General features: G+C 39.2%; 2 protein-coding genes across 10 annotated transcripts in view; one reads left to right on the top strand and one right to left on the bottom strand.

Moving 5' to 3' along the window:
• Positions 1-22,002, top strand: part of LOC122627571 (protein trachealess) — an 88,167-nt gene extending 66,165 nt beyond the window's left edge. For 5 of the 9 annotated variants that reach the window (XM_043808781.1, XM_043808780.1, XM_043808779.1 and 2 more), the window contains 10 exons: positions 8,186-8,424; positions 13,633-13,709; positions 13,810-13,899; positions 15,315-15,507; positions 15,596-15,717; positions 15,838-16,031; positions 16,509-16,615; positions 16,692-16,839; positions 16,975-17,099; positions 18,052-22,002. In XM_043808781.1, the coding sequence (XP_043664716.1) occupies positions 8,186-8,424; positions 13,633-13,709; positions 13,810-13,899; positions 15,315-15,507; positions 15,596-15,717; positions 15,838-16,031; positions 16,509-16,615; positions 16,692-16,839; positions 16,975-17,099; positions 18,052-19,514 (2,758 nt within the window). In that variant the 3' untranslated portion in view covers positions 19,515-22,002. Of the gene's footprint in view, positions 1-1,069; positions 1,217-1,633; positions 2,284-8,185; positions 8,425-13,632; positions 13,710-13,809; positions 13,900-15,314; positions 15,508-15,595; positions 15,718-15,837; positions 16,032-16,508; positions 16,616-16,691; positions 16,840-16,974; positions 17,100-18,051 lie in introns of those variants that run through there. The other 4 variants (XM_043808783.1, XM_043808785.1, XM_043808784.1 and 1 more) reach the window with 4 other exon arrangements.
• A 535-nt stretch (positions 22,003-22,537) lies between these two features.
• LOC122627513 (putative uncharacterized protein DDB_G0282133) overlaps positions 22,538-24,599 on the bottom strand; it is a 4,122-nt gene continuing 2,060 nt past the window's right edge. Inside the window, exons 5-7 of the mRNA XM_043808648.1 lie at positions 23,062-24,595; positions 22,859-22,990; positions 22,538-22,786 (exon numbers count right to left, since the gene is read on the bottom strand). Coding sequence (XP_043664583.1) covers positions 22,749-22,786; positions 22,859-22,990; positions 23,062-24,595 — 1,704 coding nt within the window. The 3' untranslated portion in view covers positions 22,538-22,748. The remainder of the gene's footprint in view (positions 22,787-22,858; positions 22,991-23,061; positions 24,596-24,599) is intronic.

Below are 24,599 nucleotides of genomic sequence, written 5' to 3'. Positions count from 1 at the left end.
GCAGACGTTCGATACAACGAGCAAACTTTCGCCATGAGATCGAAGAAAGATAAAAATTATCTATTTTCGAGAGGTACTCGTCGAATTAGTTTATTACACGGGAATGTCATAGGAAGAAGTTAGAAGAATTTCTTTGAGATAAAAAATTGGATCAATAATTTAATTTCGAGTCGATTTGCAAGTAACCATGCTATGGTGACATACAGAAAAAAGGAAATAGACAAAGAATTGTTCGACCATGGTCCGAGCGAATAGAAGTAAGAATGGAGGTGAGGCTAGTCGTTGAAGTGGTTGTCAACCACCGTGGCGCCAGCGATCTAACGGCCGGTGCTGACAACCGGATGCGAGAAGAGAGACCGATACTCGCCTCGTGAGCTCCCTCGTCGTCGGCCATTAGCATGCAGCCCGCGGACGTACATATTTTGGGGAGTCCTCGCGAAGAATACCAATATTCCCGCTTTGACATTCCAATAAAACGCGGCCGTTTTGTTTATGAGCTTGTACGTAGTTGGTGAGTGGTGTGTGCGAGCATGTGTGTGTGTGCAATAGAAAGAGACAGAGACAGTGTCTACCTCGGACGCACGTACGCTTTCTCTCTCTCTCTCTCTTTCTCTCTCTCTCTCTCTCTCTCTCTCGCTCTCTCCTTCCCTCGCACATATTCCCCACCTCCTTCCGAGGTGGTTACATCAAAACGCATGAATGGTATTGGAGATTGAAATGGGAACGAGGAGAAAGGGGTTCGAGGGCTGGTCTAGCCGCACCTACGCATCACAGCGCGAAGATTAACTTGAGAGATGGCGCGTAGAATTCGATGATTCTATCGGCGATGACGCCTGACAACTTCATAATCCTACTCTCGAAGGTATGTACTACGATGCATGCAGAGGTATCTACGTCGTAGATATCTCTACCGCGGGAAAAAGAAGAACTGGGAGAGTAAGGAAAGTGAAAGAATCCGGTAGAAAGCTGAATGCACGTGGCTATCTTTTTCCTTCAGCTTGGTAGGAGTTAGAAGAAAAAGGAAGAGAGGGACGTTGGTCCATCGGCGGATCTACGTGGGCGTCCAGTGAGAAGGATATTAACCAGCCAGGAAACGTTGTTAGGTGAAATGGGCGGAGCATTGGAGAGACTACCGAAGGAGTTGAGAGTAGCTCGCAAGAGAGGGAAAGATTCCTTTTCGTTGAATCGTGTTCGTTCGATGTTGGGCGGTCCTTTGGTGAGTAGCATTTCTCGTGGTGGGCGTGTCGGATGGGCGTGGCCTGATCCGCCTACTCGCGGACAACTCTGTTTCTCCCACTCTCTTTCTTTCTATCTCGCTCTTTCTCTCTCTCTCTCTCTCTCTCTCTCGTCTTCTGGGAGCATCGCGTGCGCGAGCGTGGGCGAAAAGCGTCTCGTCCTCCTTCCTTCTCGACGTCTCGTCAACGAGACGGTACAGTCCCGTCTGGTCTCCCGTCCGGTCACGAGCCGTCGCGTTACTGCTACCCCCTCCACTAGACCCCTATCTCCGTCTTCCTTTCTCTCTTTCTCTCTCTCTCTCTCTCTCTTTCTCTCTCTCTCTCTCTCTCTCTCTCTCTCTCTCTCTCCCTCGCCCTCTTAGTCTATCTCTCTCTCTCCCTCGCCCTCTTAGTCTCTCTCTCTCTCACTCTCCCAAGGGGAGCACCGATTCGGGGACTTTGTCCGGTCGCGCGCGCGTCGCGCATCGCGCGCGATTCGAGTACTCGGCGCTTCGTGACGCAGCCCTTCGAACGTGTCGCGTTGCTCCGCTCCTTCTTCGTGACCCTTCTTCGTCTTCTTCGTTTTCGTTATTTCTTCCGACGAGTCCTCGCTCGTTCTTGCGAGCATGGGACTCCGTGATCGTAAGGGTAACCGACCCTAAAGGATACGTCAACGATGACGACAACCTTGAGAATACATTACTTTTCGTGGACAAATAAGTGACCGATAAAAATACGCAGATACATTTTTTTGCTAAAAGTGGACAGTGAATGATTCTTGGATTGAATTGTGTTCGTTGGATTGTCAGTGTGCTTGCTGATCGTCGCGTGAAAGAATAGAAGAAAGTGGAAGGTGCTTCAGAGAGGAGATGTTGCCCTATCAGGTGGCCATGGATTATGGAAGCTTTCAGCGGCAAAGTCCGGTCGGGGTCGGTGTCGGGGTCGGTGGACCCCATCAGGGGGCTGCCGGGGCGCTCAACATCAACCCCGCGTTCACGCACTCCTGGTTCGTACCGGCGGACCTCTGTGTCCCGTACAAACAGAGTCAGGGTCCTCTCCTCGAGCCAGGGCATGTTGTTTCTCTTATACTTATTTCTCTAATATCTACGCTTAGTGCTTATCGTTAGAATCTTGCGTTTATTTTATCGGAGAGTCACCGCAACGTGCGTTACTCGTTACTTACAAGGAACGCTCGGCAAGTCGACTGCGAATGTTTTAAATTTCTATGACCAACGATTAGCTCTTTGCAAATGTGATTACTACGTAGATTCTGTATTATTGTTAGAAAATATACGATATCAAGAGACAAATACGAGCTTTCCTCGTATGACGTAAAGAATAAAATAGCGAACGATGATCATCGGCGATTAAATATTTATCACAATGAAAATTAGAATCAATTAAACTATTGATATCCACTTTAGAAATAATGACAAATTTAGCGATTAAGAAAGAGCAGGATGATGATAATGTCCCATAGGGATTGTTTGTTCAAACTATCAGAATAAATCGCGCACGGCTAATCTTGTAAAAATGTAGGGATCCGACGAACGTCGAATTACGCAGGTAGTACGCTGGCAAACCTTTTTCGTCTTCGAGATCGACAATTTTTGCGGCCCCTATGAAATCAGGCGAGAGAACGTGATAGTACGTCGGGGGTATCTAGAGTCCCACGAGAGCTCTGTCACAGTGAGTGGATAATGGGAATGGTGATGGGTAGCGGTAGGGCTGCCGATAGTGGAGGCGGTGGCAGTGGTGGCGAGACGACGTTGGTCGTGCCGGTGACGGTGACGGCAGTGGATATAAGGCGCGAGGGTGGTAAACCGATGGTGCAGATGAGTACGTCACGCCACGGCAGTAAACCCGATGCGATCGGAAGAACGCTGATGCTGACGGGGCAACCCGGGGAGCCGTCAACGACGCTACCTTTACCTCCTTCTTCTTTTCTACCTTCTTCTTTTCTACGATCTTCTACTAACTAGCCTTCATCCTTCGGACTCTACCGTGAGGGTGTTTTCTCAATCTTTTTTATACACTTGATATATTGCCTAGACTTTTTTGCGAGGTAATAGGATGGAGCAAATCATTCTAAAAAAAGAACGTGTTATTTTAAATCGTGATTATATGAAGATTAATAGGCTAACGAACGGAATCATTAATTGACGAAGTGATGGTCAAGCAAGATTCTTGCAAGGTAGTAGGATAAAGAGAATTATTGTAAAGGATAGGCTATTTTAAGTCGTGAATATAAAGATGAGTAGAGTAACGTATGGAATCATTGATTGATAAAGTGATGGTTAAGCAAGACTTCTGTGAGGTAGTAGGATAAAGAGAATTGTTGTAAAGGATAGACTATTTTAAGTTGCAAATATAAAGATGAACAAAGTAACGTACGGAGTCAAGCAAGACTCTTACGAGGTATTGGGATAAAGAGGCTTATTGTAAGAGATAGGCTATATTAAGTTGCGAATATAAATGTGAGTAGGATAGCGAACGGAGTCATTGACTGATAAAGCAATGATCGTATATAAACAAATTTTATGAGTTATCTTATTAGTAAAGTAAAATGAAACAATATTTCAATAGGATGGTCTATTTTAAGTCGCGAAGAAAAATATTTTATTAATAATACAAGAATCACGCAAAGGTCAATTTGAAAGATATTCATTTTTCAGCTATTTAAGTGATTGTTCATAAAATAAAATTCTGAAAGCATAAAATAAATTCTGAAAGAAAATAATTCTATAAAATAAATTGTCTTAAATTGTTAATAATAATAGATAGGATAAGGAAGGTAGTCATTGAATGATAGAATGGCGAAGCGAAGATCAGTGACCGCAGTTAGGTGTACGAGTCAAACCATTGGTAGAAGGTGTCGCCGTGGTAGTTGGTGCGTTGCCTGGCTCACGTTCCCGGAAGTTAAGACATGAGAATGTCCGGATACGAGACGTGCACGTGAGACCCTTGGAAGACCTCTGCTTTCTTTCAACAACTTCGAGCACATAGCATTGATCCTTCTACCTTAATACCGTATCGTAGAATTGTCTGTTTCGTTCGGTAATAATTTTCCGAAAGTTTTGATAAAATGTAAAAAAATAGGCCGATCTGCGGAATCGATTTCTTTAAGAGGAAAAGATCAAACGGTTAAAATGGGGCCAAGTTGAGGGAAGATTTTTACCCAAATTGAAATAGCAGGTATCTCATTTGCCTTATTGGGTTAAAAGTTGGACGAGACCACCTTGGTGGATTAAGCTCATCGGATTTCCGAGGTAGCTACTCCCATCGAAAACTTTGTCCCTTATTAAAGTCCTAAGAAGAACCCTTCCAAGATCACGAGAATGAGTCTTGGAGTGTTTTTCAAGATGTAGCTCCGGAAATCGATGAAAAGCTTCTAACTCTCCACGTAGCGTGTTTGTACATTGTGCTATCATGAACGTTGACCTTTCGCGACAAGCAAGATGTAAAGGAAGTCTCTTTCGAACAAAACTGCGACTTGTTCGTGCTGGAGTAGTGCGTTTACCAAAAGTTCTCAGGCTCGACCTCCGCTCGGACACATCGAGAAACTCATCACGTAGACTTTAAACCCTCCCTTATCTGCGCGTCATCAAGAAGCAACTTCCCTTCCACTCTATCCCTCTCTCTTCCTTTCTCTTCTTTTACCTCTCTCTTTCGATCTTTCTTTCATCTTTCTCCCTACCTACCTCCCTCCCACCCTTCCTCCTTCCCTGCCTCCCACCCTCCCCCTTTCACCCCGTATATATATATATCCCTGTTGACGACTATCCTCTGTCCTTCATGCCGCCATACGTCTTCCTTCCTCTATTCCTCGTTGCAACGTAATCGTAAGCATATACCTACGTGATTTTTATCAGCGGATGTAGTCTTGAATAGCTTCGTGTCTAGAGACAACATCCTAGAGTTCATTCAGATTCTCTAGTCTATTTCTCAGAAAATATTTTCGGTGTCTTGGAAATTGTGTTAAGTTGTGAAGAAGCGGGGGATAGGCCAAATGATCAAGTTTTCTTTTATTTCTCTTTTCCTTTCTTTACAATTGCAGTAATTATAACTAACGGACAAGAGGGCTAGCAAGGAAGCTTTTCTTTCTGCTCATTCGATTCGAGTAATAAATTATGTAGGAGATTTGCAAGCAGCTTATGCAATCCGACGATGTAACGGGCAGAAGGCTACGTTTTCTCTTTGATAGAGACTTCTTAAGCCTCGACACGATCGTCAACCGTTGTGTCATGAATCAAACCGTAGGCCATACTTTGGTCCATTTGAAGGAAGAAACGTATCATGAATTATTCATAAAGCGGAATGAAAGCTGAATTTGAAATATAGGTGCGGACAGTTCGATACGACGGGTTTATAAAAATATATATGTCGTTATGACTAGTGTGGTGTCCATCTCTAGCAATGCGTCCACATATCGAAAAAGGGAAATATTTTTTCCGGAAAATCGACGTTGTCGGCGAAACACAAAATTTGTTTCTTCTTTCTCTTTTTTCTCTTTCTGTTTTTTCTTTTATCATATATCAACTGCCACATCACATAGACATTTATTTGTTTTCAGCGTATTTTTGGACTTTTGTTAAGGATTCCACAGGGGGTGGTTTAGTAAGAGGGTGGTTGGTAGCTTTCCACCCCAGTATACGTTCCTCTCGTTATCGGGCGGTCACCGGAAATGACGTTTCCTTTTGTCAAAGTGCTACAAAAGCTTAGGCATCTGATAGCCGAAAGGGCGGCCGCGAAAGAAAATTATGTCGAAACTGGAGCCCGTAACATTAGGAGCATTGTATTGTAGCGCGAGGCTACGACTCTCGAGGGAACAGGGTGGGAAGGCAAGGCAAGGCAAGGCAGCTTTGGTCCTTCTCCAACTCACGTTTCTGCCTCCATATCGACTAACACAGAAAGTCGTCCACACGGAGCCACGGCACGAAGCCACGGACGGAATGGGACATGCCCTCAGGTGGTGCTCCAGAGCAGCAAATGAATTGTTTAATTGAATTAGTCGACGAGCCGGTGCCACGATGCGCATTATAATTTCCGCGAGCTCAATGCTCTTTCTTTCGTGTGCGGCTTTTATGAAAGCAAGTGGGACGAAGCGATCGAGTCGAAGAAAGGGAATAGGGTGGTGAGATCAAAGGAAAAGAAAAAGAAAAATGTAAAAGTAACCACTGCCGTCACCTCTAATCTCGTCGTCTCATTGGACTAAGAATTATTAATGTCAGCCACTTGACGCTCTTGCACTGTAGTAGTCGTTGTTGACTTGACCCATCGTATCTCTTAGCAGGTCTAAGTAGATGTTAGAACACGTTGCAAGAAGGGTAGAAAAGAGAAAAAAGCATGGGGGATGTAAGAAGGGAGAAAGAGGGTCCGAGAAAGAAGGAAAAGAAGAAAGGTGGAGAGAGCGATCGGTTCCGCGAGAGACTTCTATCTCTTTACCCCGAGGGACTCCCGGTAGGGCCTTGTGCTCGACTGCCGCCCAATTTCAACCAATTTGGCCGAAAGTTGGGCGTAATTTTATTTTCACACGTCTGCAACCACCACCAACTCGTACAGTGTGCCGCTCGTTCGTGCGAAGGCAACACCAGCTATACACCATCAGCACTAGCAATAGCAGCTTCGAACCAGCTACGGTTCTTTCTGCCTACTCGTATCGTACCTCTGGGGAGATGGACCTAACTCGTGAAGGATCGTAAGAAAACGAAGGGACGAAGTAGGAACGATCTTGCTGCCCACCACCCCAAAGCCACCCTCCCAATCCTTTTATCTTTGCACAATCAGCAACGAAAGGTGGTTCGTGTAATCGTTCTTTGATCCATGTACTGCTGCCTTTCTAAAAAAAATTTCTAAATAAAAGAGCATCGCTGAGAAGAAAGCAACCATATTACGGATCTAAAAACTGTTCCATCGTTCTACTATGATTGTTTAGATATAAATTTGTATATAAATCGGTTAAGATCGTTCAGTAAAGTTAGTTCAAAAGGGGACATGTCCGTCATTATTCCTTTGGGGAAAAGATTTTCGTCTGGTTCGTAGAACTCGAGGGAGTTGAAGTGCGTTTATAAAATCAAAAAACAAGATTCCTATGGAACCAATGGCTCGCGCCGAAGGAAACTTACCCTTACTCGAGTCGACTTTTTACGACCTTTGACTCCCGCGACAAAGATGAAAATAATGGGTTACCACAGGTTGGCGGTATTTGCACATTCCCCTCCTCGTCTCTTTCTCTTCTTTACTGGGGTTTTCAAAGAGAACGGGGAGAGAGAGACAAGAAAGCATTGTCATTTTACAGTCGTTAAGCGCAATAGCGGTCTAATAAAAAGCCCATCTCGTTTTCAACCCTTCTTAAGTTGAGACGGCACATTTAATTGCGTCGCTTTAGTTTTTCTCGGATTAGTCCTTACCGGTAAATGTACCGTGAACGTAGAAGAGTACTTCTTCGAGAGTACTTTTAATAAATCGCTTTAAGCAACGAAGAAGACGATTGATCGTTTCCACGTAGAGATCGTTCATTGGACGGTTTAAACGTAAAATCGGTATCAAGGGGCAGTCTATGGGGCGTGGTTACGTTACGGTGGTATTCACTCGACCACATTCACTGGCTTGTCAGCAAACACGGGCTTGATAGCGCTTGAATAATGTATGCTGTTTAAGCGGTAGCCGCTTTACCGCGTATTGCCGTATCACCGTGACATCCCTGTACTTGCCACGCCTCTCCTTCTTCGTTACCTATTTCTCTCTGAGAGTTCGGTCGCTGGTACATTCATGGTAAAAAAAGAAAAAAGTACATCAACGACTCGAGTCATTTTCAAAAAAATGATCTTTAGGTGTTATATGTGGAAAAGACGAAAAAATCAAAAATACAAAAAAAGGACAAAAATCTAGAAATGTTCAGACGTTGCTTAGTTTAAATCGATTAATCGAATGCTAGGTAGCTGACTGAGAACATTTCTTTCTAATTACAGTATCCTGGAACTTCGTAAAGAGAAAAGCCGAGACGCAGCGAGATCGAGACGGGGTAAGGAGAACTTTGAGTTCTACGAGCTAGCGAAGATGTTACCTTTGCCGGCGGCCATTACCTCTCAACTGGACAAAGCCTCCATTATAAGGCTTACCATCTCTTACCTCAAACTCCGAGACTTCTCGGGTCATGGTGATCCCCCATGGAGTCGTGATGGACCACCACCTAACAAAACTGTGAAAGGTAGGCGAATAGTTTGACCTCGGTAAATCCTAAATTACGAAATAAAGAGAAAGAAAGAGAAAGAGATTTTTAAATTTCGTTACTTTATTCTTGTTCTTGACGCGTGTGTATACTTTATAGTCCATTAGATACCCACAAAGTATATCTGCCGTTGATATTTTTTGATGGATCAGTTCTTGATCTAGGATAGGTCGAGCGAGTAAAAGTTAACGGGGATCGAAAGCAAGGGCTAGTAGGTACTCTGATCGAATGGCAAAAATTTCTCTTCGGGGACGCGACTTGGAAAAGAAGTCAACCGCATCATAATTTTGTTATAGACGATAGTCTCTCTTTTTCTCTCTTTCTTTCTTTCTTTCTTTTTCGTAGCACGTCTTTGTAGCAGACACGTGTCTCGTGTCTGCCACAGTCTGACAGTCGAGGGATCGTTCTGGGAAGCGTTCGATTAACTCGATTTCTGTGTCACAAGTGAGAATCAACGTTCTTTTCTTCTTCATTTTCCTCCTCTTTTCTTCCTTTCTTTCTTTCTTTCTTTCTTTCTTTCTTTCTTTTTTTCTTTCTTTCTGTCTTTTTTTCTGTTATCTCTCTTCTCTTTTCTTGTTTCCTTCGAAGATAATATTCATGCGGATCTCAGGATCTCTTGATTAACGAAACAATATTAAGATGGGAAGAAGAAGGGTAAAACGAAAGATTTCGTATATTTTCGAGGTGCAGTTTTATCGGAAAGAGACTGGCTCCATTTTCGTTAAATGAACCACGAAAATGAAGGAAGGCGAAGAGCGATGTTATCGTTCGATTATCGTCGACAATTCTCTATTACTATGTATCTGCGAATCTTCTACCGGTCGCACGGTCACTTCTCTTATAAAGGATATCTCGAGACAAAATCTATTGCTAGCTTGCTTACGGCACCGTTTTTCCTCGAGAACATGCGACTCATTCTTCTATACACTTCGATGAAAATTTACGCAGGATTGCCCTTTATTCTACGAAATAGTGGGGAGGAAGAAGTGAATTGATATCGTAAAAGGATCGTTTCGATAGAACCGAAATGATTCGATACGGGGTGTGTTCACTCTTTAAAGAGATAGATAAAATTAATATATTAACGAGAATAATTAAATATATTGAGAACTTTTAATGACGATATATACAAACAATATGAACAATTACTTGAACTAACTTTATCATTAGTGTGACATTAAACCAAAAATGAACATGACGAATTTCTTTACAATTAACGAAAAGAAAAAACGATAGAGAAAGTAAATTAGATTGTTTTATAAATAATAACTGCCGTTATAAGTAAAAAATCGTATAACGATAAAAGAACGTTTATTTATGAATCAATAACTATAAACAGTGGGAAAGATTGAAGCTAGGAAAAAAAAGAAAATTCTGATTAGAAAATATCATATTTATGTAAAATCTATTTCAATATTCGTGTTCCGATTTAAAAGTATTTCACAAAAAATAGAAACAAGATTGTCTCGTTAGTTAAAATAGAAATACCTAATATTTAGTTATTTTTAACGGAATTTTAATATTTATGGCGCGACATTTACAATTTATTGTTAGTATGAAATATAACAGAAAGGAAGGAAAGAAAAGAGAAATTATTGAGGACGAGAGATCGATCGACGGTAGTTTAAGAGGGTAGGTCGAGTTAATATTTGTGGTCGATGTTGGAGGTGGCAAATTCGGTGGCAACAGTAAGAGAGAGAGAGAGAGAGAGAGAGAGAGAGAGAGAGAGAGAGAGAGAGAGAGAGAGAAGAGGAAGGGTGCCAAACACGAAGTCGTAGAATACGTAACGTCGATAGGTAGTGGGTACCTAGTAGATACGTATAAAGGCTTAGGTAGTGCGTACTACTACCCACATGGAAATCTAATCACAGCATCCCCTACGCGGGGTCCTCGCGTTACCAGCCACCAATGTAACTAAACTAACGAAATTGAGTTAGGCGCCATTCGGGCATCGCTGCCACAACTTCTCGTCAAACTAAATCCAGTTCGCGGCCTCTGTCTCTCTCTCTCTCTCTCTCTCTCTCTCTCTCTCTCTCTCTCTCTCTCTCTCTTTCTCTTTCTCTCACTCACTCACTCGTATACACCCTTCGCGAGTTTCCACCCTTGGAGGGCATGTCAATGGCAGAGCGTTGAAAAAAGACCTCTCGACTTAACGAAGCAAAATGCGTTAAAGATTTCTAGACACGTCTGCCGATTTAGTTTTATGCTTCTTTCTTTCTTTCTTCTCTCTCTCTCTCTCTCTCTCTCTCTCTCTCTCTCGCACTCTCTGTCTCTCTTTTTCTCTTTCTCTCTGTGTATCTCTGTGTATCTCTTTCTTTTTCTTTTTTGTTCTTATCCATCCTTTGTTCCTTGTCTTTTGGTTCTATTCTTTTTGTTCAATCTAAAAAATGTTTTGTTTCGTGCCGTTTAATTTTGGTCACCGGTTGGGTTAGACTCAGTAATTAAGTCTTCGATTTTAAGTCTAGTAAAAGTAGAAATACAATATGTAAGAAAGGAATATAATATTATTTGAAACCTAAAGTATAAACTATATTATATCTTATAAGTATAATTTATATATAACAAATATAATATGAACTAGCAATTAATTTTATTAAAGATGAAATGAAACAATATATGTATAAAATAATATATATATATCCATGAACGAATTCAAAGTTATGATATTAAGAATTAAAATCGACGTTACGATATTAAAAGATCTTTTTAATGGCTGTGTTGATTTAATCGTCGATAGTTTTATTTGTTTTACTCGAGTTCATTGTAATACAGACGAAGGGTGAGATGCTGATTCTTCGAGTCTCGATCTACAGAATTAAATTTTAGGTTTCATTGACTTCCATAAATATTTATCAAAAAGATAGATAAAGTAAATGAAGGGATGATAAAATGAGAAAATTAGAAACATTTTTAATCAAATATAAGGACAATTTATCAAGGTCAAATGCATCGAGTGTTAACTGGAAAAATGACGTATGGAGTGGGCAAATTATCGTTTAGCACGTACGACCTTATGCGTCTTGTCGATTCCCTTTAGAAATAGAGGATCACTACCGGGAAATGTAACAAATTCGGCTATTTTTCATTAAATCCTGCTCCCTGGAGCCCGAACAAAAGAGGGTATGGCGTTACGTTATGTTCCTCGCTTAGGTACTATCGGCCACCCACCCTGTACCTTTTCTCTGGTGATCCTCGGAATTTCGGAAACCCTACGAATCTTTTCTCTTCGTTTTATGCGTTATTCCAACGCTTACGACACGACGCCTCATAAAAATTTTCTTTTCCTTCCAATTTGATTTTCTCCGCTTAGATTTCATTCGAAGTGAGATATATATATATGTATATGTATATGTATATGTATATGTATGTTTATATATCTAAATTTTATTCTAATCGTCTATTAATAAGTGTATCATTTATTAATATATATTTTTATTTTTATCTATAAATGATAAATTTTTTAATAAACTCAAAGGTCGAAAGAAGAGGCTAAAAAGGAAAATAGAAATACAGAAAGGGCTTCGCCCTTTTGATATTTTTCTACTTTCTTCAAATAAATATCGTCGAGTTACGAGGCGAGAAAAGTATACGGAACGTGTATGAGATATTTATCAAAATATTGTGATAACGGAGAATGGCAGGGGTGAGACAACGGGGAAAGATTTATGGAGGGGTCAGCTGTCCGACCGAAACACGTAGATTCCAGTATAACCAGTGTTAACTTTCGAAATTAGTAAGTGATAAATGTGAGTTAAACCGACGTAAGCAGTATTGCTTTTTCAAGATATATAGACATATTATTATATAAGCATCTGTTATCTTTTTCCTTTTCTTCTTAACGAAACTTTTACCTTTTCCATTCCTCTTATAAAATAATAAAAACGATGATACATTTGATAGAAGAAAGAAAATTATTAATAATAAATTGTAATAATAAATTGTAGTAACAAATTGTATTGTAATAAAAATCGTTATTAATTTTTCATTGAGTTGTATAATATATACTTTTAAAACGTTAATTATTAAAACTTTTATATATTATTAATAACTATTTCGTAGAACATAGGTTATTAGAAATCTTGTAAAAATGATAATTCCTTATGAATTTAACAGTGAATATCTGAATAGATAGAATGACATCAAGAGATAAGCAGAGAAAAACAAAGGTGTTCGTCAATGCTGAAATCCAGTTGGATTATCATAGCCACAGTCCATGTATGCTAGAGAAATATCGGAATTAACTTGTTGACGGAAAAGCCCGAAGTAAGGTTAGGTCAGTCCGACGGGCAGCCTCATCCCGATGGACTTACCAGATTAAGCGTTTCGCGCACGAGTTTGATCGAGTCTTCTAAGTCTTTCATTAAGGGAAACCAGGGAGGGTAGGATTATTATTACCGTAAGAAGGAGCTCGTCTTGTTTGTTAAACGAGGGGAAACGAAAGGCGAAAAGGGGTCGTAGCGGCATGGTTAAACCGGATGGGGTGGATAGTGACTCACACCAGCCCAAATAAACTGAAGATGGCTTTCATCGCGATGGTCAATCGATCTACATCTACGACTTTATTGAATCCATTTTTGATGATCATTGCATGATGTATATACAATCTATATACGTTTAGCTTCACGAAGAAATCTTTTACACTCTCCGTCTAAATGATATTAGGTTTAATTAACGATAGAAAAACATTATTCGAAAATAATATTTCAATGTTTCGAGCTATTTTTTGTTATTGCTGCAAATAAAAGTAAAATTGTGATATTTTATAAATTTATTGATATTAGGAATGAGAACTATTTCATGAATAGAAAATAACACGGTCTTTCGATGTAATAATAATTTTTGAAGAAAACGTAAAATTTTATTTATATTACCTTTATTTGCGAATAATAATATAATAAATCGAGAAAAAAATGTAAAATGTTAAACAACCTGTAATGTTTTTCGTTTCAGAAATAGATAATCAAATCTGCAATTATGTGTTATGATACGAATAAGATCTACCATAAAATAAGGAATACAATAAATTTGTTGATAACTTCATTAAAAACAAAATAAAGAAAAAAAAGTATATTAGATATATTAATATGTAGAAAATTCACTTGACAGTCCATTTGATCCTCGTTGATTCTCTTTTTTGATCTATACGCTATACCTTCCTACATTATCATAATTTAACGTATTGCGTAGGTACAAATCGCGTGAGGTCGGCAGCAAACGCGGCGGTAGATCATTTCGAGGTACACCAGGGTACCCATATATTACAGGTATGTACTTACATGGTAACAATCGGTTGCAACGAAATAAACAATGATAACTGCGTATCTACGAATAGATCTAGAATAAACGTTGAAACGTTTGTTGCAGTCGTTGGATGGTTTCGCGATGGCGGTCGCTGCGGACGGAAGGTTCCTGTACATATCCGAGACCGTGTCGATCTACCTAGGACTTTCGCAGGTGAGTCTTTACATTTCTCGTAAAGATTTGTAAATAGCGTAAAAAAGGGACAGGTAGGGTTAAAGTGAAAGGAATATAAAATTCACAAGTAGTGAAAGAGAGAAAAAAAGAGACAGAAGCATACATACATGGTTAGACCTTAGCGGAAAGGCAAAAATAGTAGTATGGAAGTGACGAAGGAAAGCCAAAGACGACGAAGACGAGGAGGATAAAGAGGGAAAACACGTAAATGATGGTACCTGCAGGATGGAGGTGGAAGAAGAAGGAAAGAGTACTGTCGGAAAAAAGAAAAAGAGAGAAAGAAAGAGAAAAAGAGAGAGAGAGAAAGAAAGAGAAAAGTTGATAGCGTGGAAGAAAAGGATAAGGAGGAGAGGTCAAGGGGGAAAAGAGGAGAAGGTTGTATGAGTTGGCGGCCATACTGGTTGGCACCAGGCATGACATAGACGAGGGAAGGATGGGTGGATGGAGGCGGAGGTGGTCGCATGCGGCTCACGTAGCCTCTGCACGGCGGCGTGTTCGCCATTCCTAATGCCCCGAGCTCGTGAAGGTAGTAGTAGAGTGGATGGGGAAAAGAGAGAGAGAGATAGAGATAGAGAGAGAGAGAGAGAGAGAGAGAGAGAGAGAGAGTCGGAACAGCAAGAGGGAGCCATTGCAAGAGAGAGAACCAAAGAGGAGGAAGAGGAGGAGGAGGAGAAGGAGGAGGAAGAGGAAGAGGAGAAGAGGGAAGGCGAGAAAGAGGGATATGGCGGGGGTAGGTGAGGGAGGTGACCGGTGTACCAGCTCGATTCTACGAGAGACTCTCGCGGAGCAATCAATAGGGTGTTTCGAGGATTCGGGAAACCGGTGGCAGCTAGAAACATGGCTGCCGCCATCAAGAAGACCGAACCTTTCTTTATGTCTTCCTTTTTCAGTACTTCCGACTCTAGCAGAAAACTAGCCCGATGTCTACCAAAATGTTCGAGTCGGGAAGACGTCTATTTCAAGGGTGGCTCATCGAACGCGATACCAGGACACACCTGTGTCCTGGACCCGCAAATATACTCATATATATAATGGTCTTTACAAAAAGGGATATCAAAAATGGCGGATAGTAAAGGCTAGTAACGAATAACGAACTGTTATTCGTTTTTCCGATGCACTTATCGTAGCTCGTACGTACGTTTTAATACCGAGAAGAGAAGCGTGACCGACAGACATTGGGCTTATGCGCGTCATTATCCAAGTTCGCTTATAGAATACAAATAAAGCGTTGCTACATATGTATGTCTCTATGTATGTACCACCTATGTACATAGGAGTATAGTAATTCGAGGAAGTATGTTATGTAGATATATATCACCTCGCAACTATGTAGCTAGTTTAAGTATAGAGAAATCATCGATGAAGTGAAACGGAAAAATCGATGATGATTTCAGGTAGAAATGACGGGTTCGAGCGTTTTCGATTACGTGCATCAACAGGATCACGCCGAGGTCGCTGAACAATTAGGACTGGGCTTGGCTTCATCCGCGAGCTCTTCCGGTCCGCATTCGTCTAGTTCCGGTTTAGCTTCTCCGAGTAGTGCCGCTTCGGAGGAACATGGCTCGTCCTCGACCGCAAATCCAGACGGTATGCTTATATCGTAACTGAAAGGATATTTTGAATTTTTTCTCAAGTTCTAAACGAAATCCTGTATATTCTGTTTCTTTTTTTCCAGTGTCTTCCTTGATGTCGCTCTCAGCGAGCGGTCTTTATAAAGGTTACGATCGTGCATTTTGTGTAAGAATGAAATCCACGTTAACGAAAAGAGGTTGCCATTTTAAATCTTCAGGTTATAGGGTATGTTGAAATATGTTTAGAAAATTGTATTCCGTATTTTAAATCTTCCTTTTGTCGTTCTTTGTTATTTTATTTCATTTCTTTTTTTTTTGGTCTTGTATTGTATTTCATCGAAAATAGGTCGTACTACTACTGTGTCGTTTGAGACCACAGTACACGTTTAGTCATACGAGAAAGACGGCCCCGCCATTGATGGGTATGGTTGGCTTGGCTATTGCACTTCCGCCACCGAGCGTACATGAAATCCGATTGGAGACCGACATGTTCGTCACTCGTATCAACTTCGATTTTCGGATAGCACATTGCGAACCAAAGTGAGTGTCTAGATAATGTCTTACATTTTATGACGATAGAATATCGAGTATTTCAAACGATTCTCTAAAACATGAAATTCTAAATCATGAAATTGAAAATATCAATTAGTTTGTCGCTCGATTTAGTTGAATTATTATCGATACTTTATATTTATCTATCCAATTTATGTCACTATTCATATTTTATGCAAGTATTTCTATTGCACCTTAAAATATGCAATACTTTATACGACATTGATAATGTTGTTTGTCAATGCCATCTATCGGTAAACAACATTTTCTGCTCCTGCGATACATAGCTATTGTAGTCATGTTATCTATCGAAAAAGCTTAAAAAAATTTCTTACCGATAGATGGCGTTTGCAAACACCATTATCGGCAGTGTATAAAAAGTTGTCTATTTCAAAAGGGTAATAACTAACAATTAAGATTTCTTGATATTTATATTCGATTAGCATGTTTCTTATTTGTTTACAGAGTATCTGAATTACTGGATTACACGGCTGATGAATTAACGGGTAAAAATTTGTATACCTTGTGTCACGGTGAGGATGCGAATCGTCTTCGAAAATCACACATAGATCGTGAGTATCGACTTTATTATTTTATTTTCTCCTTTTTTTCTTTTTAGATCTATATTCACGATATTTTGCATTTTAGTAATCCACAAAGGACAAGTCTTAACGCATTATTACCGATTAATGAACAAAAGTGGAGGTTATACGTGGTTGCAAACGTGTGCGACCGTCGTATGTAATTCGAAAAATGCCGAGGAACAAAACATCATTTGTGTAAACTACGTAATAAGGTAAGTAATAATTAATTCGTAACACCGTTTATACAATTAGAAATAAAAAAAACACTAATCAATTATTTAATACAATCTATCTAAAAATTTTATTAATAATGCTTTTGACAAATCTCCGAAAAATTTCTATTACAGCGGTCGTGAATACGAAAATCTAATTATGGATTGTTGTCAACTCGAAGACGGTGTTACTGGTGTTAAACGAGAGGATGCGACAGGAAATGATCCAGAAAATGGATCGCCTGATGCCGACAGAGGAGGTATAATTGCGTTTGTTTTCTTCCCAATAGAATTATTTTAATTCATCATTCGTTACTTCTTATTTAAATTCAAGTTATTACATATACGAAATTATATTAGCTATGTGCAGGTAAAACTTTCTAGTGGCATTTCTTAGCGCTGGGACAAAGAGTATTAGAAAATTAACGAGTCGTATATCTTGATAGCTTCCTTCTTTCTTTTTAATTTTTTTTTCTTTCGTAATAAATTGGTGCATAGATTAATAATACGTTGCATTGAAACGAACGTCGCGGAATAGGTACTATCGAGAGTCTTTCCCTAACGAACTTTTGTTCCTTTGCAGGAAATGTCTGATAATGGTCAAAATTAGAATGCCACGGTACCTCCGTCGTCCTGATCTTCCGAACGATCCGGAAACACACGTGAAACGCCTGTAAGGTGCTCGCCCGTGTTTAAAATATATTATTTATATCACACTACGTTTACAAGTGTTTTACTCTACCTCATCTTTCGATTCTCGTAAGCATAATCATGGCAAACAGTAACGTTCATTACCTTTTAGCGTGAATTAATTTTTAAGGAATGTATAAGTCGTTGTACATTTTGAAAAAGTAAAAATATATTCACGTGTGTTTTCGATACTATCCACGTGAGAGAAAAATCAATAGAATATCATGTCAGAAAGATCTATCGACACATACGTATATTAATTCAGCGCTACTATAATAAGAGAAATTAAAATATTTCATTTCAAAAATATAATATACATATAGATTATCTATATATTATCTTTTTTGTAAAGAAATACGATTTACAAACACAATTAAATTTGTGTTAGCAAAACTTAGATCGCGTGAAAGAGAAAAGCTTTAACGTTCATTTCCGCGAGAATACGTACTAATATCGTACGTGTCCAAACGTAGATCGAAAGAAAGTCAGCGTAAAATAGAAAAGAGATCCGTATCATTTCAGAAGGACGAAGTCGTGGAGGTCCGACGAATCAGCATCAAGAACATCCTCATCGTTCTCCGCCGGAAGATCGGGAGGACACACGGGGTTCGGAGAGCGAGAAGAGAGGCAATAGGCATCACGATAGCATGGCTCAGCTTCAACAGGAACCACAAGCAGCAATAGGGAACATCAGCACGTTGGTGGTGAAGTTACGTGGACACAAGCGAAAGCTTCACGAGGAGGAGAGCAGTTCGAACGAGGAGGACGAAGAGGAGGAGGTTACTGAGAAAGTGGCGAACAACGAGAGGAATAATCCTTTAAGCCCAACACCTTCAAATCACTCGATCTCTACGAGCGAACAAGTCTTGTGCGCGACGAGTCCAAAGTCTAGACGAAGTGGTGAAGGAACTGCTAGGTCTGGGACAACTGATGTAACCGAAAATGGTGGTGGTGGTGGGAATAGTAATCCTGGTAGTAACACCGGCGGAACCGACACCGGTCCTGGAAGCGTCGGTGCTGTTGGTGCTACAGCTGGGACATCGGTGAAGGACCTGGAACAAGCGATGTCAAAGCACCTACCTGGTACAGCATTGAATAAATCTAATTCTCCGAGTCTACACCAACCTACAGATTTTAGTACGGATGCCTTGTTAAAGCAACAACAGCAAAGAAGTACGATACAATGGATAGGAGCACATCATCACCTCGGTCATCTAAGTCCTCAACAATCAGCGACCGCCCCATTACCAGCCTCGGCTCTTCTTAGACAGCTCTATGCAAATCGGGAAAGCGTAATACGTGCGAACGTTCACGGGATAACGTCGGCTGGAGGTGCGAGGACACCTTCGTCGGGTGGATCCTATTATGCCAGCGAGACCGGCCAAAACGGTCCTCTTCCAACGCCACCGGGTTCCGAAGGTTCAAGTACCTACGGCGAACATCAGTTTGTTCTAACTACACATAATCAAAAAGCTTCGGCTGGTGGTAATAGCTGTGGAACCGATGCTTTTACAAGTTTGGTATCCTCATATTCAACGGCAGGTGGTTACGCGGTGGATTATCATTCAGCCATGACGCCACCGTCATCGGTCTCGCCTCGTGACAAACAACAACAGCAACAACATCACCACCACCATCACCATCAACAGCAACCACAGCAGCAACAGCAACAACAACAACAACAACAACTTCACCCGGTGAATGTAATCAGCTCGTATGACACCTCCTCGGCTTATGGGGAACCTGTATTACGTCATCAGTATGAACCAGCTCAACCTTTACCTCTAAAACCACAAGTCTACTCAGCGACCGTTCACCCGAGTGCCCTCGATGCTGCGGCAGCGTACGCCTCTGCTGGTCTCGGAGAACAAGCTCAGTTTTACCATCACCCAGCTGCGGCCGCGGCAGCCGCAGCAGCTGGCTTTCATATCTATCACCCGTCTAACAAGGCAACAGCGAACAGTTGGTACGGTTCGACGTCCTAGTGGCGTCCTAGTGCTGTACGCGACACGCGTGTACTTAAATAATTTGAATTTTTGAACGAAGGACATGATCAGACTGACGGGACTCTCTCGTATGCATATCAATCGAAGATAACGAATAGTCAACGTGATCGATTTTCTTCGCTTTAACTTTGAGTCCTTTCTTTCTACCACACACTCCCCGAACCACCAACCTCATTTCGTTGATAAATCTAGCTGATTTGTATCGGTCATTATATCGATATGTATCAACGATTAGTTGGTAGAAAAGGAACTAAAGGAAGAAATGTCGAAAGTGTTTGTCATCGTCGTCTTGCCCGCTCAAGGCGACGATCGTGTTGTCATCCTTGTCTCGCACGCCCAAGGCAACGATCGTGCTGTGACTATATCGCCATAATACATTTAACCCCTTGCAGCCTGACATACTTCCATTACAGCCTGAATTTAATTGTGGGGTATTACGAGCTATGATAGGGGACGTACGTATCGATCAGAACTAGATAAATAGATTCTAGTTACGCCTTGGGACTGTTTTATCCGAAATGATATTTGCTTGTGTCGATTCGATGACGTTATGCTGGACTAACAAAGAAATTATTTCTTTCTCAAGGTGCTCTCTTTTTTCTCTCTCTCTCTCTCTCTCTTCTCTCTCCCTCTCTCTCTCTCTCTCTGTCTCTATCTGTCTCTCTCTCTCTCTCTCTATCTTTTTCTTCTTTGTCTACCTTTTAAAGAGACAAGAAATCGTGCAATATAGGTAAGCGAGAAAAACGTCTGACTAAAAAAAAGTGCTGCATCGTGTCAGACCGCAAAGGGTTAGTTCTTGCACGTAGGATGCAAACTTATTGTAATATAAAGAATTAACAAGAAAAAATAAAGAAAATAAAAGAAAATAAATGAAAAGAAATAAAAAGAAACAGTAAAACTAAATTATTATCTACGTTGGAACGTAGGCCTCGAAGGGATTACGCGCAACAAAACAAGAAGAAATGAATTTTGTGCCGGCATCTAGCGTGAGTCTCTATCAAAGTGATTTCAATGCGACGACGTGTGTATGTATCTATGTGGTTGTTAAAATGCAAAATAGTGGATATGCAAGAGGAAGGAAAATAATAAATAAAGAGAGGAAGAGGACTACCAATAATAATTAATCGTCGTTGTCGTTGATGGTATTGATGGAACTATATTTGCATTATGACGATCGTTACTCGAATTATTATTATTATTATTAATATTATTATTATTATTATTATTATGGTTATTTTTATTATTATTATTATTATTATTATTATTATTATTATTATTATTATTATAACTATTATTATAATTATTATTATATATTATCTACTTGTAGCAATTTTTTTTATACCGTAAATCGTTTCGTTTTGCTCCTCGTACCTCGATCGAATGAAACTACACACGTATGTACGCTACGTTGATGATAAATTTTGGAACGAGCTCATCGTGGTTCGTTTTAATCGTTCAGTTTTAGAAAAAAAAAAAATAATAAAATGAAAAGGAAAAGAAAAGAAAAGAAAAGATAAGATCTAATTAAAATCGCGCGGATCGCTATCACTCGCGATAATACGTGTAGAAACTCTCTCATTGCCAAAGTACTCTGAACTCTTTCGACGAATAAACTCTTTTCGTTTCACATAGGGCATATTATATATATTATATAAATATATATATATATATACATATACATACATATACATACATACATACATACTTGTACGACTTATCGCCATTTCTCATTTTGTTTTTTACCTTGTAACCTTCATTTCCGCACATCTTAAAGTAGTTCAGTTTTCGCGATAAGTGTAAAGTTTTCGCGGTAATTAAGTGATATTAGGCTGAGCTCGAAATAAAAAAGAAAAATTTCCACGGCCGACGATTTCGAGCTCCGCCGGACGGTGAATAAATTAAAGGATTAAATGAAAATAAAAAAAAAAGAAAAGAACAAAAAAAAAGGAAAAAACAAGAAGAAAAGGAAGAATAATGCATTTGTTAAGCACTTTGTCAAATTGTTTACACGTTAAGAATAAATAAAGATATGTATATTTACAGGTGCTGCGCAAGCGTTGTCTTCTATGTACTGAATAGTTGTAAATGTAGATAAAAGAAGGAGACAAGTGTTGAGCACGAGAAAAATGAAAAGAGAATAAGAAAGGAAGAAGGAGATACGAAAGAAAAGAAAAAAATAACGAAATATAAAGAGAAACAAAAGAAAAAAAAAAGAGATTATTCCAAAAAATGTTTGGGATGTAATCTCTCTAGGAGAACGTTCTATTTTATCGAATAACGTTTTTAATCGGTAGTTCCCGACGAGGAGTGCACTGTGTATAAATAGAGCCTGCGCTCTCTGCAATATTGTGTTATATATTTCTACCCATCGTTTTTCCGAAGTTTTTACAAATTCTGTTTCTATTAGAAAATCAGCCCATGTAAAAGGAAAACACGATTTGTGAAATATACCTTTAAACGCCTGAAGTATCGACGAATATGAATTTTATTTAATCTTCATGCGTATATTATTATAATATAAATCATTTACATAAAACATTAACAATTTTAAAAGCATATATTTTGATAATGCTCGGCTGTTTTCTAGACAAAATCATTGATCTTCTGTTCGGGTAAGTTCTTGTAAAATAATTATATTTCGAGTATTATGTAGACAGAAAAACGATCGATAATTTTGCTTTGATGGAACTTCTGCCGGTCACTCTATTCAAAATTCTGATTGGTTAAAATGCATACACCACGTGTTCGGTACACGTGGAAAATGACCAATCATAGTCGATCATGAATGTATTTGCTTACTATTTATCCTCTTTCTGGGATCCATTCAGTATCTCTTTAAATGTAAGAATGAATTCACGTGATCCTGATACAGCGAATATCATTCATCTCTACAACGAAGTAAGTTTCTTTTTGATCTACATACTTTTTCATATTAAAGTTTACGATAATGAAATCAAAGGAAAAAAAAAGAAAAGAAAAGAAAATATAAAACACAATTTACGTTTTATATATTATGTAAATATACATAATATATTTAATTAAAAGAAATATATTTAAAAATGTTTTCAAGCATTACACATCTTTGCTGCTTGTTCATTTCAATCATAACTTAATATTTATAATATATTGAATTATATACGATAATGGGTCCCTTTTTAAAAGTTTGCTTCTTTTTTTCTTCCATATTTGAATCACGCTTTTGTATTTAATTTATCAACTTTTTACACCAATCGGTTCAGATCCGGACCAACCTAGAAAAGTTATAATTTAATGAATTGTGATATTTTAATAATTAACAAAGTATTAAAATTAAAAATACACACTGCCAGCGCTACTACTAGCAAATGCAGAGGCGTGCGATCCTGCATTTAAAGATGGCCAAGAACTGGCTCCACTCACGCTTGTAGCAATGTCAAACGGCCAATTCCTATTTAATTGATGCAAAATATTCGGATCTGAAAAGTACATATGAAAAATATGAAATTATACAAATTTTTTAATATAAAAAAGTATAAAAATAGCAAACCTCCATTGGCTGTATATGATCCAGATTTACTGCTGGCAAAACTCGAGCTTGAACTTGAAGCTTGAGAACTACTAAAAGAACTAGCGAAACTTCCGGCATGAGCACCTGCAAATGATTGTGCTCCGGCATTTGTTATTTGAGGATTAAATTGACCATTTGTATTATGACCATTAATCAAAGAATTGGACGGTGAATTTCCATTGCCATTGGTGGCGCCATCACTTCCACTTGTTCGTGGTAACATATCTTTATGACCATAAGATTCAGGAGATGTTGAAAGTGTATAAGAAGGTTTGTTAATATTAGCTGTTCCTGGCAACGAACTGGCACCATGACCAACATTATTATTATTATTATACGCATTAGGAATATTGAGTCCAGTACTTTTGTCAGTATCAACGTTTCCAGTACTCAAAGCACCTGCGTTACTAGTTGCAACATTTTCAAATATTTTGTTATGCTGATTACCACCTTTTACTCCACGATTTGTATTTGGATTACTTCCAGAAGATGTAATTCCTACTCCTGATTTAGGAAATTCTTTATTTGCAGAAGTTCCACTTCCAGAGAATACATTCTTATTGTTTTCAGTTACACTTGGATACACACCAGGAGGATATTTGTTTACTACATTTCCACCTGATACTTCCAAAAATGGATTATTTTGTCCAATAGGTAGGACAGTTGTTGAAACTTGTTGAATGCTGGGACTTGAAATGCTTCCTATACTTGCACCAGAATAAATTGGAGTACTGCTTTTACTCCCTCCATTTCCGCTATTTGTTAAAAATGGATTGCCTGTACCAATAGGCTTATTAAAAGGATCACTTTTAATAGGATTCATTCCTATATTATGTTTATCATGTTCGGTTCCGAATGTATTACTTATGGTGCCATCTAAAAAAGGATTTCCAAAACCAATAGGTTTGGAAGTTGTGCCTATTGAATCAACATTGTTTGTAATAAATATAGGTGAACTAGTTGTATGTATAAATGGTTTCGGATTGTCTTGTCCACCATGTAAGAAAGGATTTCCAGCATTCAATTTATATGAATTTTTATTTCCAGAGTTAGTTTGTCCATGAACATTGTGTCCACTTCCAATATCACCATCTATTTTTTGAGAATTTCCTATAGGAACTCCAGTGCTACCTACGCATGTGCTACTACTAAACGCACCACAATTTCCTGATTGTTTAGTATCTTTATTATTTTGGTAAGGTCCAGTAGCAACAGTTCCAAATGTATAAGAAGAAGTTGGAATATTTTTTTGCACAGATGGTATTTCACTTGTACAGATAGAAGAGCCTCCGGGTTTACAACCAGATCCTGCACCCACATTACCAGCAGGTCCACTTGGCAAATTACCTTTATTAGGTTGATCTCTCCATTCTCCTGTATTTTGTTGATCATACGAATGAGGTTTATTTCCTACACCTACATTACTAGGTCCACTACCAACAGTTCCATATGTTTGAGTAGGGATTGGTGTGTTCTTTTGCAGAGTTGATGCTTCATTTGAACAAGCAGGAGAAGAG

The sequence above is a fragment of the Vespula pensylvanica genome, chromosome 3, assembly GCF_014466175.1.
Source record: "Vespula pensylvanica isolate Volc-1 chromosome 3, ASM1446617v1, whole genome shotgun sequence".
Classification (NCBI taxonomy): Eukaryota; Metazoa; Arthropoda; class Insecta; order Hymenoptera; family Vespidae; genus Vespula; species Vespula pensylvanica.
This window is presented reverse-complemented; position numbering and strand designations above follow the sequence as displayed.